The sequence below is a fragment of the Semicossyphus pulcher genome, unplaced genomic scaffold (genome assembly GCF_022749685.1).
Source record: "Semicossyphus pulcher isolate SPU_LCO1_2020_fin unplaced genomic scaffold, fSemPul1.0.p SCAF_5, whole genome shotgun sequence".
Classification (NCBI taxonomy): domain Eukaryota; kingdom Metazoa; phylum Chordata; class Actinopteri; order Labriformes; family Labridae; genus Semicossyphus; species Semicossyphus pulcher.
The window spans coordinates 21191026-21207746 of record NW_027211726.1 but is presented as its reverse complement, the minus strand read 5'-3'; the positions used below and the strand labels follow the sequence as shown (position 1 = coordinate 21207746).

The 16721-nt window shown below is 40.9% G+C and overlaps 1 protein-coding gene across 1 annotated transcript in view; it reads left to right on the top strand.

The window, feature by feature from the left end:
* csmd2 (CUB and Sushi multiple domains 2) overlaps positions 1-9872 on the top strand; it is a 253256-nt gene extending 243384 nt beyond the window's left edge. Inside the window, exons 65-72 of the mRNA XM_069682020.1 lie at positions 198-377; positions 1605-1670; positions 2132-2293; positions 4065-4177; positions 4794-4881; positions 7880-8012; positions 9056-9233; positions 9822-9872. Of these exons, the coding sequence (XP_069538121.1) occupies positions 198-377; positions 1605-1670; positions 2132-2293; positions 4065-4177; positions 4794-4881; positions 7880-8012; positions 9056-9215 (902 nt within the window). The 3' untranslated portion in view covers positions 9216-9233; positions 9822-9872. The remainder of the gene's footprint in view (positions 1-197; positions 378-1604; positions 1671-2131; positions 2294-4064; positions 4178-4793; positions 4882-7879; positions 8013-9055; positions 9234-9821) is intronic.
* Positions 9873-16721: the final 6849 nt, after the last annotated feature.

Here is a 16721-nt window from a genome sequence, read left to right as displayed (position 1 = left end):
TACTCAAAATCTAACGCCTACATACACCATATCCTCTTCCTTAACCCAACACCTCCACCTTTGCTCTTGTTTTCAATATTCCTCTTCCATCATACTTTCCTGTCGCTTCTCTGATGCCCTTTTTTAACCTGTTTGTCTAAAATCCCACTCTCTTCTTCTGTGGTCTCTTTAATCCTTCCCTCCTTCTCTCTCTCCAGCCCACCATTGCAGCCAGCCTGAGCTGCCAGCCCAGTCTGATGTGAGAGCTATTGAACTGCCATCCCTTGGCTACACGCTGATCTATACGTGTCAGCCTGGCTTCTATTTGGCCGGAGGATCAGAGCACAGGACATGCAGGTCCGACGGGAGCTGGACTGGGAAACCGCCTCTCTGTGCAGGTATAAACATGGTTGCATCACATCCATTTGGGAACACAGAGAAATACGTGAAATGAACAATGCAAAGGCACAAATGCACACTTGGTTCCATTCACCAAATTTAAGAACAACACACAACACACGTGTTGCAAACGTCACCTCATATCTATAACTTGCAGTTTCCATGAGCAGTATTTTGTTAACACTTGTGTATTCTAAGACGCATGCCAGGGTTGGATGGCCCATCCATCACACGATTACACTGCATGGAATTACAAACTCACACATGCAAACACACAGGCTTGAAAACGTTAACGAGGGTGCAAAACCTGATTAGGCCAATGCTTCCCATTGATTAGGTTAGCAGAAGTACCTCTTATAAATGGTGAGGCAGTGTTAACAAGGTCTGGCAGACAAATAGACTGCCATTAAGACACCCCCAAGCATTGGCCTAAATACATACAGGGAAAAAATAGTCATCGACACGCAATTATCTAGGATAGACGAATGCTAATGGGTTAACGAGAAAGATGTACTAAAGAGGGGATATCCATGTGATGGATTCCATGCCCAGCTGCAGCTGAGATATGGAGGGTGGTGGGTATTTTTAAGGCCGTGCCATTAAGTGTGAAGGAAAGAAAGAGAAGTGGCCTGAGCGCGTTCAGGATATTAACAGCTCCTGTGGGTGCAGTGATAGAAGGGCAGCTCAAAAGACTGGCAGCTAATAAAGTGCAATGCTGTGGGAGTGTGTGTGCATGTGTTTGTTTGTGTCTGTATACATTTATCCGACGTGTTGTCTGCGCCCATAAACCACCATCAGTATACCTGTCTTTGTTTGTATTTTGGTGTAAAGCCCTCCTCGCTCTGTTTGCCTGTGTGGGTGTATGTTTACTACTGCGGTGTAGTCCTGAGGCCCCGTGCGAGCAGTATGGCATTATTAAAGTGCTTCCCCTGAAGCAGGGAAACTGTGTCTCTGACTTAGCCGCGGCCCCACGGGGACAACTGGGCTGCTCTTTGACGCACGAGTCAAGTCCTGTCGCTGGCAGCCCTCAATCTGGCCACCGCAGGGGTTATGAATCGGGGAGGCTGACAAGAAGTGCTGATGGTGATATCCTCCCACTGCCATTACCTTCGAGCTGTTGTGTTAAAGCAGGAAATTGTATCTTTTATTATTACTTCCTGAGGCGTTAGGGCACGTTACCTGTTTACAGGACAAACTTGTAAATCGTGTTTGTTTTTTTTCTACAGCTGATAACCGCCCAAGTGGGAAGAGCCCAGTGGGGACAGTGCAGGAGCCGCCCTCCAAATTACCAGGTAAAAATGTCCTCCCTATAATTTAAGACACTTTAAATGTTGTTGTTTTTTTTAAATGTAGACTACAAAAGTTTTACAAAAAATGTCTTTGGTTCTCGATGAAAATCTAAACACGGTGCAGGTTTTACTTCTGTGCGGAAGCGCTTAAGTCAAGATCTTGAGAAAACGACCAGAAATACCTCGTTATCATGAGAAAATGGAGTAAATAAAATGTCTTGATGCATGTCCGCTAAGGGCTTCCGTACTTCTGCATGACAAACCCAAATAAGTTTTTTTTTTCTTGACTTGGATTCTTTAGTATCATAATTATAGTATGTATCAGATTGGTAATCCTTTATTGCACTCTCACCACTGCTAACTCACAACCCATTTCACTTAAGCTTGAAGGAATACTAACAAGTGAATTCACCCGTCACCCTAAAACCATTGCCTCCTTTATCTCCACTTTCTGCCTCTTTCAGTCCCTGGTGGCGTCTTTGCTAAGAGCTCTCTCTGGAGGGGATCCTACGAGTACCTGGGAAAGAAGCAGCCGGCCATGCTCAGCATCACTGCCTTTGAACCTTTCAGCAACCGGGTTAACGGGACACTCATCGACCACAGTGGAGTGGAACTCAAACTAGCAGGTTGGTACACCAAAAAGTCACAGTCAGAACTTAAGTTTGTATCAGACACCCCTAGTTGTTTGATTTTATCTGAACATACACACACAATTGTTAGTTGTGAGCATAAGGTGCAAGAAATGAGCGGTCTCTGCATGGAGTAGCTCATGGCTCACTGTATCTGAACCACACCAATTATACATTTTTCCCGTTGGCCTGATTACCACACAGCTGTGGTCATTAAGACAAAAATTTGCATCAGTAATGGTTGGGACATTTCACTCCTCTGTACCTGGGTGCGATCAGTCTTCATCACAGTGTTGTAAAAATGAGTTTTTCCAGCTTCAAATTGCTACAATCTCCACTGAAATTAATGCTGCTCGTTCAGAATTAGGATAAATCCTGTGTTCTCACTACAGGCAAATACATTTAATTATTTTATAATCATAAAGTAAGAATCCCCACAACAAATTTTCATTTTTCTTTTTTTACAAATAACACAAAGTATCTCAGATAAACAACCCGTTGTTAGCACTTCATCGCCTGTATGTTTTCTCTTAAAAATAGAAATCATTCAAATGTTTCTTATAAGAAGTTTTTTTTATCAGAAATATAAGTCTCATGTTTTTATATAGTTGTCAATTCAATGAAAGACCAAAACCAACAAGGAATGGATCATTCTGTTGGACATGTTGCATCTTTATGAACAGCATGGTTATGTGTGACATACTGTAAAATCCAGAACCTGTTTTTCGGGGTATCCCAGAGGGGACAAAGGTTTTTCTATATTAATCAAAATGTGTATACAAGTTATTTCAACACTATTTCAATTCATTTTCATTTAAAACACACACAAATTACAGCCTACCAGTCTGTTTTCACCATGTCGAGTTTGTAATCCTGCTAGCTACCGATAGCTAGCAGGTGCCGTAGAACGTTGATTGTTGTGAGGGTAGCAGCTGCACTGGCGATCATGACATCACATGTCCGTTATGCCGCATGTCTGTGACAAAGCGTTAGCTAGATTAAAGCGCCATTGGCCTGGGTAAAATACCGTAACACAATAGAATACCTCTCTCTGCTTTTTATACTGCTATATTGGTCGCACCGGTATTTAGGACAGGGGCCACTTTATAGATGGAAATAAAAGTGCGTCTAATACGCCGAATTTTAGTGTTCATCATGGTATGATATTATTTTAAGTTAATTCCACATACAACATCCTGGTACCTTAAACGTTTACTCCTGCAGCAAATGGACGGCTTTTTGTTTGAGTAATGTGCTGAATTTTTTTGCTTTTTTTACATGAAGAAAAATACTTAGTCATTCATATAGTTTAAATTTGCACATGTTAATGATGGACTACCACACTGTGGGTTACGATCTTTTCATTGGATTTGCTGAAAGTAACAAAAACATGGTCTATTTTTCTAGTCATACACATAATATTCATTATGTGTATTTAGGCCTGTACATTCCCTTCCTCTGACTTGAACTGTTGCAGAGAGTGAAGCATTGCCCCAGTTTGACTGAACTAATAAATAGACACAGTATTTATGTCCCTGTGTGCAGCTTATACTGCTGCTAAAGATATTGCTGTAATTGAGGCCGTTAAGATTGAAATATATTGATACTCGGTGATACTTAAATAACGAAAGTGGGCCATGGAAAAGAAATATATTTTTTGTTTTTGCATTCTTGGTGTATGAATGTTACAAATGTTTCTCACATTATCCTTCTCAGACTATTTTGCTGATGTTCCAAAAATAACTGTAAATCCTTTTTTTCTTTGCAGGCACATATAAGAGGGAGGAAGCACAGCTGCTGCTGCAGGTCCACCAGATCAGAGGCCCTGTTGAGATCTTTGTCAACAAGTTCAAAATAGACAACTGGGCCTTAGACGGACATGTAAGTGCAAATCCGGGGTCAGGTTCTATACTTGGAGCCCTTTTTGTAACTGCAAAGGTGTTACACTACAAACACACACCCCTTTATCATGAAATATGCTCGAGCACACATACACACTAACCTTGTCACTCTGGGGAGATGGAGGGCCCACCCAGAGTTTTCTCTTTAATTAAAATGTCAGTTAAATCATTGCCTGGTAATCAGGACTCGACAGGCCCCCTCCACTCCTCTCTCCCACATTATCCCCCCAACCCTAGGCACCTCTGATACTCACACACTCCAGATATAATTAAAAAAGCAGGTCACAGTAGATGTGTGTGTGTGTGTGGTTTTTATGTGTGCATGTTTCACGAGCCCTACAGTATGCCGGTGTTTACCTACATGTGTGGTTACACACCTCGTGTGTGTGGCGTGGTTCAGTGTGTTTATGTTTGTCCTCTTGAGCAGAAAAAAACGTCATATTAAATGTCAGCTATAAGAGCGCCTCTCAGCTCCTTTGACATGATATTTCATTTTCCGCGTGCACCAGCTGCTGACACTTTGATGATACGCTCCTTTGTAAAGCCTGGATGTGACACATAAAGTGTCTGTCTTCCGTTCCCCTCTCTCTCTCTAGGTGTCCTACATCGCTTCATCCAACTCCTTTGTGTACCAGGGATTTGTCAGAGGAAAAGGCTTTGGCCAATTTGGTCTCCAGAGACTGGGTGAGTGAGCTGACCGCTTGGTTATAGAAACCAGTGTGACCAAATGCTCCCCTGGGAGAACTCGATCCGTCTGTGTTTTTATTTCCTGTCTGGATTTCTATCGCATAAATCTATCACTTCAAATGTGTGCAGTGTCCTTAAGCTTCACGGCAAGTGCTCTCACAGCTTGCCGTTTGCTGTGTTGGATTCATCATTTATTTACTTTTACAAATGTGAAAACACTTTCACAAAATGTGGCTGTGAATCCACTATAAAGAGGCAAACACAGTTCACAAACATGATTAATAGTCATGCTCACGCACACACAAAGCAGCTTCACTAAATCTTTCCTCCGGGAGTTTGTGGGTAGTGTGTTGATGCCTGTGGAGTCATCGCCATATCAAGTAACCTCACATCTCGCAGTTTTGATACAGTAAACATCCTCCATTTTCTGCTGTGCGTCATTCTTTGTCTCCTCCAGCGGCTTCAGCTCTGCTGCCATTGCTATAGAACAGTTTTTTCAAAGGGCTGCAGTTATCTATATATTCTGCTTCATGTTTGTGACCTAGAAATCTAAGCCATGTGATCCTCCTCGCTGGGACTTTTGTTACATTTTGTATACAGCAAATGCTTTACATCCTGACTCCATGGAGCTGCATTGCTGCTGCAGTCGAGCAGATGTGTGTGTTGGACATATCCCCCCCCCCCCCCTTTTCCCAAAGGTTTGATGCCACTGCAAACACTTCCTGCTCCTCTGTGTGAGCTAAATAAAGCACACATGGAAGAGAAAGGTAGAATGTGTAGGGCTCTATCTGCTGATGTGGATGTGCATTTCAAAAGGATGCTTGAACTGGTTTGGCTGTTTAAAAATACCAGTTAACTGCTGCCACCCGCTGCTACGATTCAGTTAAAAAGGTTGACGCTTATTTATTCATGTATGCTAACATAGGCTACGCACCAGAAAAAATGACAAAAAATAAAGAAATGAAAAGTTTTTGACAATAACTATAACTTTCGATCCCGTCTTCAATAATAATATCAAGTTTCTCTATGAAACCCCAATAGCTGAACCTAATCTCACTCCAGAATAGGCCAACAAGATTGAGAAGTAATTGTATATACATCATATAAAGGAATGCACAGCTTTTGTGCCCGCTAAACCTGTGCATGTATTTGTCTGTAAAACAATCTGTTAATAATATATTCTCATTATTATTATAATCGGGAGACCAATCAGTCAGGGGTTGTGCGGGGCTCAACCTCGGCGCAGTGGCACACTTTGTCCATATGTGTGGAGATGTTACGGGGATTATTATATGGATGAGCTGCTGTTGCGCGCTCGTTCTAAAAAATGAAGCTGCGTTACAGACAGTTAAACTAGTAAACACCGGTCGAGTCTGGACTTTACAATAAACTGAAAAAAGAGCTGCCCCCTCCTCTCCCTGTTCATCACCGGTCTGTGCATGGAGTTGAGATCCGTCAGTGTGCGCTCTGAGATAGTGGTGGTGCACACAGCTTCTCTCCACAATCAGACACAACGAAAGCAAACTGCACAGATCTGCAAAGCTTTATGAGCGTGTTTGCACTTGAATATCATTAGTGCAATTTGCTCTGTGAATCTTTACTCACAAGTTTTATTAGTACAAACCTTTTCATCACCCATACTTGATAATTAATTAAAAGAAATGTTATAGTACACACAACCTTGACACCATTAGCCCCTCACCAAGTCCCTGTGGGAAAATGTTTTCAAGCTGGAACATAAAAATGAAGAAAATGCTTAATCAAAAAATGACGCTCAAATAGTTTAAGATCAAGATGAAATGTTCTACATTCATAATAATTCCTTATCCTATATGTGACAAAGATCTTGATTCATCCAATCCATGCCACCAGTTTCCAAACAGGCTGCTTCTGTTCCTGTTTTCTTTATGTAAATGCAGGTAATGGTGACAGATTTCACCGGACGTTAGCGGCTTTTAAAACATCAAAGCCCAGATTGGATTAACTTTCATATCGGCAGCAGGACAGACTAAAGAGCAGAAGCGTAGTTATAAAAAGAAAACAGATCGGATGTGAGCAGGAATGTGCAGTTGACCAATTTGAAATCGGTGTTAGCACAGATTAAGCGTCTGTATGCACCGGGATGGTTTTGTGGACATGGTGAAAGTGGATATGAAAATCTGCTGTAATGAGAGAGACGCTTGAACAGCAGGTGCAGAGTCCTCTCCCCCCACCATCCTGCCACGACACACACTGATTGAGCAAACAGCTCTTTATTAATACAGAGGAATGGGGCTGGTGCCAGCGCATTCATGTGTATGTGTGTTTTAGTGTGTATGAGAAGAAAGCGTGTGAGTGTGGGAGGTGGGTTGGACATCTTGGAACCTATCCTACTCAATTTGTTGAGGTTTTTTGTGTTTTGTCTGAACCCAATGGTGGTGTATAGCAAATTAATTTATAGTGCGTGAGTGTGTTTGTGCATCTGCTTGTGCTCATGCAGCAGGGGGTTGATTGGCAAACGCCACAAAACCCACTAATTGAATTCCTTGTTTGTCACTCGTTCTTTATTGGAGGTTTTTTTGGCATTCCGTGGCAAACAGGTGGGCTGTCACTCCTCCGCTGGTGCTGTTGCAGACACTCACCTCCATAAATTATACGATAAATCTGAAATGACTTAATAGCTGTCGGCCTTTAATGTCAGTAATTAAGAGTCATTGTTAGGATAATGGAATGTGACGTTCCCAGAGGGGGAAATATGAAAATTAGGCATTGCAATTAAACAATGAACAAAGTCACTTTTTGCTCAATCTATTCAGCGATCTTCAGCCAGTTCAATTTATTTTATTTCGCCTTTTTTCAGTTAATTTTTCATCAACTTCATGGTAGAAGATGAAGATGATCATTTCCCTTTTTTACAGTTTTCATAGTGTTATTTATGGGATTGGATTATGCTGCTGAAGTTATTATATTGTTAAAGCAATGGCTCAGTGTCTTCTTCTCTGCTTTCTCCCTACAGAGAGTTTAGATCCCAGCAAAGAAAACCACGGCTACAACTTTACGTCCAACAGCAGTTCAGTGGCCGCAGCCATCCTAGTGCCTTTTATAGCCATGATCATTGCAGGCTTCGCTCTGTACCTCTACAAACACAGGTAAGGTTCACACCATTAATGCTCTGTTTTGCACAATAATATCAATATGCAAAAAACATTTCACCATTAATTAGGTGTTTCCCTTCTGTTGAGATTTGCATTGTATTTTGCACAATACGTAAATCCAGAATATAAGTCGCACTGGAATATAAATCAGTCTGTTTTTGGGGGTATCCCGGAGGAAAAAAAGTTTTCTATAGCTATTTCAATTTATTTCCATTTAACACATTAAAAACACACAAATTACAGCCTACCATCTGTTTTCGCCATGTGAGTTTGCAATCCTGCTAGCTAGCGGTAGCTGGCAGCCTACGGTAACGCTGATTGTTGTGAGGGTGGCGGCTGAAATGCCGATTGTGACGGTGCATGTCCGTGACAAAGCGTTGGCAACAATCAAGTTAGTTTTCACAGCACAAAACGGCACTGCAGCATATTGTAAATAGGAGACGTTGTAGCGGCTTTGACCTGGAAGTAGTTTAATGCAGAGGTGTGGCGTCACCGCTTAACAACCAACAACTTAAGCTAGATTACAGCGCCATCGTCATACATACATACATACATCAACATACTTCTCTGCATTTTATACTATGAATATTGGTCGCACTGGTATATAGGATGCAGCCTACTTTTTAGATGAAAAAAATGTATTAAAAGTGCGTTTTATACACCGAATCTTACGGTACCTGCCAAAATGCTTAGACTTAGTTTGGATGTTTTCAATCCATTTAGATATTTAGTTTGTGGACCTCCAAAACAGGAAAATCAACATCTGTGATATTTAGAGAAAACTAGTGACTTAGTGACTTTCACATGGAATTCTTAAACTGATGCTTCAATTAAAAAAAATAATCTCCAGTACAAATCGTTAAAGCCAAACCCACATTACAGTTAAATGAATTTGTCAAGTGACAGAAAATTGATAGTAAATACAATATTCAATCATGAAAGTAATTAGTTGCCACTATGATCAATTTTATGACTCTTATCTCTGCTGCATATGTGTTATCATCTCATTGCTGATTATATTGTTTTTCTCATGTTAGAAGAAGACCCAAAGTCCCCTTCAATGGTTACGTGGGCCATGAGAACACTAACGGACGAGCTACGTTCGAGAACCCTATGTACGACCGCAACATCCAGCCCACTGACATCATGGCCAATGAGACAGAGTTCACAGTCAGCACAGTGTGCACAGCTGTATAACAACTGCTTCCTTCTGAGGTGAGTCTCCAACAGGTCACCGGCCTTGTAACAAAGTAGAGACCTGGAACAACAGGCATCCTTGGATGCACATTTCTCAGAGAGATTCTCAGGGAGTTATCACCTTGTGGCTAGCTCGAGCTAATCACACATCCAAGGCATCAAAACTGCTGAAGCAACAAGACACAGATTCTCATCATCCACTTTCAAACTAAACCTTTTACACCGTCCCTCTGGAACATCCTGAGGACAGAAAAACCTGTGATTGGATTCTTTTCCTGCTGCATTTCCTTTGATCTGTATCTCTTGAATTTAATTTGGTTTGTTTGTCCTCTATTGATGAAGTTAGAACATCTATTTTATCATTATAATGCTGATAAGGATATTACATTAATGTGTTGTATGTTCTCTCTTCTCTTTGATTCCCCTCATCATTTTATCCATTCTTTCGGGTTCTTGCTTACCTCTTCTTTGTTTTTTTCCCTTTAACCATCTTTCTCTTTGCTTTTTTGTCTTTACACTTTTAATACCTATATCCCCTGCCCTATGTCTTGTCCTTATTCGACACACATATCACCCCTTACATGCATGCATTCATCCATGATTCAGCTAGGGGAGGAGGAGTGCACCACATCTTCGCCTGCCAACGGAGGACATCCATAGATCCTTGAGCAGCGGGCAAGACAAAGATTATTTTATTCACTGAATACATTCAAGAAACATCTCCAGTGGAAAAAAGGCTTTTACCTGCAGGAGACAAGAAAAAAATAGAAACCATGTGAAGACAGCGACTGTAACTAATTCCAACAACAACATGCTTTTGGAAACTACATGGTTTCCTCATCATTTTCCATATTTTAAGGAAAATATTTCACCCGACACTGCAGCCGGCGGGAGTGATGCTGGAAGCAAAGCTGTGATGACTTTCCTCACCGCCCTCCGCCTAAACCCAAAGGGAATTTAATGGTCAACCTTAAGTCAAGAAGTTGACCAGTAGCTAACAGAGATCTCTGTGCAAGTGAACTGTATAGAGGACAGCCCCGCGTTGGTCTATGAGAGCTGAAGAGAGACAGTCTGGACTGTTTTCCATTTGCTTTTATTTTTTTCTCTATACATGGCTTGCTTTCTGTGATGAGTAATTGGGAACCGTGTTTTTCCCAAACCGTCTGCTCCTGGGGCTGTTGAAAGGTTTCATCGGAGGCCCCCGGAGCCTCTGGCTGAGGATGAATTAAAAATGCAGTTACTTAGGAAGGCCCTTTTGGAGACACATTTTATCATTACTTTTTACTTTTGGAGCTTTTTCTTTTTTTTTGGAAGCAGGGATGAATCTCTGCTTGCTGAGGCAGCTGTGTCCAGAGCAGGGGTTAAAAGGTAGCTGGGGCTGCTGAAAAAAAAAGCACTTAGTGAGGGTGTTGAGAGAATTGAAGTGAATGAGTGAGAGAGAGTGTGTGCATGCGTGTGGATTTCTGCACACGTTTGAAATGGAGACACCTGCAATCGACCCCAAATATCTGCTGTCTGTTCTTGGCCCCAAAGATTCCAAAATAAATTTACTTTTGGAGACATTCTGAGGATTTGGTTTAGGATTATCACTCTTCCTAGATGCTCTGGACACAATGAAATAAAAGGCTGTAGCCAGAACAAACAATGACAATGTAGAGGTCCACTCAGAAGACTAAAACCGAAGGCAGTGTGTCGTTCCTACTTTTGTCCTCTTTCTTTTTTCACATTCCATTTTTTGGGTCTGAGACAGGCCGAAAAGATCGAGTGGAATCACACCTCTAACTGATGCATCTAAATAAAACCATGAGGCAAAGATTTGCTTTATGTAAGCATTGGTTACCACGTTTCCTGCCACTGTCGCACCGAGGCACTCATTGGCTGGCTCAAAGAAGGGACGGCAGCGGCGATACACTTAATTTACATGGATATAAAAACACCTTGGGACCACATCTCTGTTTTTTTCTTCATTACCAAAAGTCAGATCAAGCTGTAGCACCAAGGAAGGGAGCAAAAAGTGGCGTATTGTCTTTGGGAAGGCCGCGAGTCTGATGTCAAACCCTCAGCTTTCGACTTTCTTTCTAATCCCGGATCCACCTTCACATGCTTCTTGGGCTTGAAGGTGGTGCATGCAGTACTCTGTCTGAGATCAAGATGCTGTATGGGCTCCCTAAACTTGGCCTTAGGAAAACACAGATCAAAGTGTGGTCATGTTTGAACTCCCGCAAAATGCTCATCTGAAGGCGCTTGAGTCTGAAGAATGGATGAGTCAGTGATCTGCTCCCCCTGGATTACATTCAGGTCTTTTCCTCCAACTTAACTTCTGACAGCTCCGTTCTTTTTGAAAAGGAATAGCGTTGCTTTGTTTTGTTTGCGCTCGTCATGAAAACGTTGCAGAAGGCTTCCTCGGAGCCGTGACAGCAGGGGAGCCGCTGGCATACTGATTACTCCCATGCATTAAATTGGAAATGATGAATATGATATGGAAAAAAAGGTGTTTATGCCTCTAATGCTGACACCCCTCAAATATGTGGCAACTGTGGAGAGATATACAGAAAAATGTTGTTTTGAGAGTGCGACACAGGAGGGTTTTGTCATCAGATCTAACAGCGGGACACTACCGGTTGGTGAATGACGAGCCTGACGAGTTCAAAACATTAATGCTTTTGTGAACCTCATGATGGTGCGTGTGTAATGTGTGTACAATGTGTATAAGCCGCGGAGTGGAAGGAAGGAAACGGACTGGATTTCAAACGCCCTGCTCCCAGCTATTTACCACTTACTGTCCCTATACCTGTGTATCCTGTGGATGCTGAGTGGGGTGAATAGTGCTCAAATTTCACTGCAGCAAATTGAGCCATTACATGCAATTGGCTTTAATTTAGCCCAGCTTCACTGTGGAACCCATATTGAATTCCGAATACATCATACTATTACCACTGACGGACGGATCCTCAATTGGAACTGTTTGACTCCAAAAAAAAAGCAGTCTTGAACATCCATGTTCTCTTTTGCATCTTTCAGTTTAGTGTTAGAAAAAAGGAGGAGAAAGAAACGTGCCCGGATTTCTTTTGGTACTTTATTGTTTATGTTACATATATAAATGCAGCAAAGTGGCTTTAACAGTCAACCTTCATTCCAACAGGTTTTATAATGAAGTCTTTAAAATCACCTACAGTACACAATTTCCCTCAGAAATCCAGGCCTTTGAAACCAATCACTGTATTGTTCCTTCAATCAGTTTCGCCGTGGGTCGGTAATTGCTTTTACAATTTTATTACTTTTAAAGCTCTCGCTTATCTCGACAGTACAGATAGAATATTGCCCCTTGCCTGCTCTGGTCGTGAATTGATGGAAAAGGAAACGATTGAATTACCCTGGAGATTTCACGGGAGAGGAGCAGTTGCACTCGAATTATCTTGAAGACATTTAGTACTCATACTTTTTTGTGCGGCTGTTGCATCGTACATTTCATCTACGTTTTATTCTGAAAGTGCTCCAAATATCTTCGATCGCTTCATTGCATTCCATTTAGTTTCTGTTAAGGTCACTTTGATGTGATCTTACCCTCTCCATTCATTCCTCCCATAGCAACATTTTACACGCATTACACAACACATTATTAAGCTGTGTTGGGTATTAAACAAACACACGTGATTAGCTCGTGCGATAGGACATGATGCCCTGTCTGGATGAAGGCTGTAGATCTGGACAAATATTACACAGAAGCATAAGCTAACACAACTATGATTGTTTTTACCAACAAGGGCTCAGTCTCAAGAAATTTAGCGGTTTGAAAGGACCAGTCTCATACCTTTTAATGTTTTTTTTTTTTACCTCCTCCAGTCTCCAATAAGCACTTTACATTCATTATAGTGCCTTGGTAAAAGCCCCATGATATGATGAGATGGCTCGAGTGACTCTTTTTTTGTGTTCAGGAATTCCAAGCCTCATCATTTCTTCACTAAGAACGGGGTGATCAAAAGGTTTTTGGGTCGAATATGAATTTTTGTCTGGTTTTCAGTCAAGACCTTGTTATAGTCTCTGCCTGTAAAACCCCACACACTCTCAGAGACGAGGAAGAAAGATGCTTTTTGTATCTGTGTTTTGAAAAACTGAGCTCGTTAGGATCATGTCGGAGAAACCATCAATTTTTACCCCTTTCAAATGAGCAATGAGCTTGTTATTACTGTACACGCAAGGATTAATGTCATTGATTTATGTGCTTACTTGAGTGTTTGTGTTGTGTGAGAGGTACCTTTTTAACCAAAGAAAGTTCTGCACATTTAGCCAAATTTGAGTTAAAAATCAAGATAAAGTCTGTAAATTACTTCTCAGTGTTGATCATTTAGTCCCCCTAGTTTTCTAACCAAGTTTTAATTGGGAACAAGGAAGGCTTTCAATTCTGTAGAAATGGGAGTTTTCACTTAATGGGCGCTAAATCTATTGAAATATTCCTCTTTTAACCCATCTGGGTTAGTCAGGAAAGTTCTCAAAGAAAGTTGAGTTATAAAAAAATTAAGATCAGTGAGTTCTGGATGGAGCCAAGTATAAGAGTTTGCAGAAAGTCTTTCTTGATAGCAGCTGGCTACTTCCTGGTTCTTTTTTGCATATTTTAAGACAGAAACTCCGAGGCTCATTTCCGTTATCAGGCAGACACAGCTCTGAGCTCTCTCCTTGCTCACCATCTCTTCTATAATGAAACACGCCACAGCTATGTTCTTCGACTTCCCGTTGAGTTCACAGAACTCCCTCACAGTCAGGGTTAGGCCGAAAGCATCCCCGTTTCATTATGCAGTTAGAGCTCAACATTTCCTGCGTGGGCAACGGTGCACATGCAATGAAAAACCAAGCAATCCATCAGTCATGCTGTGTGACACATTCTGCATCAACTATCATTTGTAATCTCCCATCTCTCATTGTCACCGCAAATCAACGGCTATGACAAAGCCACACTTACTGCTGTGTTTTCCAGGCCCATTCCATACAATTTGCCTTCACTACTCAGCCCATTTCCGTGTGTCTACTGGACTGAAGCATGGGGGAGAGGAGATGAATTTGATTCTATAAATGGAGATAAGAGTGGACTGGTAGTTCCAGAGTTTGGGATCAGATGAGTGGGGTTATTACTGAAAACTACTGAATGTATTTCATGTCACTGAGTGCATCAGAATTTATCTATCTGTACTGTGTTCAATATTTGTAACACCACAACTGCTCCTCTGTTTGTGCGCAGTAATGGGGAAAAAAAGTGTCATCCTTGAATTAAAAACAGAATGTCCAATTTACGGTATAGCAAAATACTTAGAGAGCTGCTTTTTATTACCACAGACTTTATATTCCTCTACGTTTGTCATGGCAAGGTTATACCCTTTGTTTTCTTTTCCATGACATTATTTCATGCCCAGTAGATCTCTCAACTAGCCTCTGAACGAGGCTAAAATTCAAAACAACCCATAGCGCCTAAGCGAGATCAGCACGGCCCTTGAACGCCTCAACAAAACAAGAACACAGTAAAAGACAAGGATTCAGTGTCGATGTCTTGCTGTACACCAAAAGGGTTACCTGTAAAGACACGGACGAACATGGACTGGAGCAGACTGCGTGTAACTACAGAGAGAAACTTTAGAGGGAAAGCGTCTCTAAGAAAAGAGAATATGTTAACGAATAAAAACTTTTTTGTACAGAGATATATTTTTATGGAAATACATTTGTAATATAAAAAGAAAAAATGGATTGACATATATGTAAATGTTTTTCTTTTTCATTATTGTAGTACAAATGCTAGTGGGGAGTATATGAAAAATCTCTATATATAAATATATAAATATATATATAAATATATACAAAGAAAAATAGAAACAAGGCTTTTTGTATATGTAAAAAAGATTGTACATAAAAGTTTACATACATACTGTACATATGTAAGACCCACCATGGCTTGTCTGCAATATATAAAATGTATTTTATCCGTCTGTATATGATGCTTTGCATTGTGTCTAAGCTTATTCTACTTTCTTGAACTTGAAACTTATTTTGAAGGTTTTGGAATAAAATATAAAACCTACTTTCCATCGGGGTATTTATTGATTGCGTGCGTTTATTGCCTCAAGCCCGGAGTCCATTAGCTAATCATGCTCAATAAGCCTCTGAGGTAAGAAGCCCTGCCATTGCATTTAACACATTTTCAGCTGCTTCCAATATCTAGGCCAAGATGTCTGCTTCCACTTGCTATGCTGGAGTGTAATATTCCTCCATACACTATACCATCCTTGTCCTCTGTGTATTCACTTGTTTTTATGTGTTTGAGATTCACATCAGAGGTTCTCTTTGCAGATTGAGTGTTTTCATGTGCATTTAGTGACATCCCACCCCCCGCTCTGGATTTAATATTTGCCTGTTGACAAGTAAGACATAAAGATGACCGACACGTTCAGTATTTTTGACATGAACGACAATTTTAAACGGGTAATGGTTTACAGTGACACTTTGTTTTCAGGCTCAGCATGTTGGGACTAAAAGCTAACACCATCATGCTGTCAGTAAATAACAATGTTACTGTTTTTCCTACTTTGACGAATCCAAATGTCTATTTTGAAACAGGCCTTTTACCAAATGGTTTTAGTCTTAAGAAATAATGGGTATTAAATGTGCAGGCTAGGTTTATTTTTTCAAGCTGGCCCACACTAAAAGAATTTTGAAGTCTTAACGGATCTTAACTTAAATTGTTGCAAATGTAAAAGACTCCACACATGCCCAGAGATGACAGATTTAACAGTTTTGTTCCTGTAGTGTGTGGAGAGCACAGTATGACCAGAACAGCAACAACACACTGACAGATTTCACCAACAACCGGAGTCCAGACTGTCAAACCTGTAAATCTTGCTAAATCTGTCGCAGTCAAACGTTACTTTAAAGTAAACAAATAAGGCGAGGACGGGCAGGAAGATTTGGCGATGATCATTTTTGGACTATTTTTTACTGAAATTCATGAAGAAGAAAAAAACTATGGATGAAGTTGTGCAGATCCCTCTCCCTCTTGTCCCTCTTCAGTCAGCTTCAGTCAGAGTGCGTGCTCGGCTGTCCTCGTGCTTCCCCCAAAGGGATCCCCCCGCACAACAGGATATCAGATTGTAAATTCTGAACATGTTTAATATTTATGATTTGAAATCGGTGTGTAGCCATGACGTTCTTCCGAGCAGATCAGGGAAAGTGAAATCACTCTGTACATACCTCACACCACAGGAATATCTGGTAAGATAATATTTAGAACCATCAAAAAAATCGAGACTTTGCAAAGTATTTTCTGATGTTGGAAGGGGGGCAATTGGCCCAAAATCCGCTTGATTATCTTGTGTGTAGCCTACATAATCCATATTTAGAATAATTTAAATGCAAGTGGTTTTAATTCTGTGGTACACAAGCCTTTACTTGGTAAACAGCTTTTTTATAATTATTTTATACTTTACATTATGTTATGTTAACGGTTTACTTTTCACTTTACAGCTT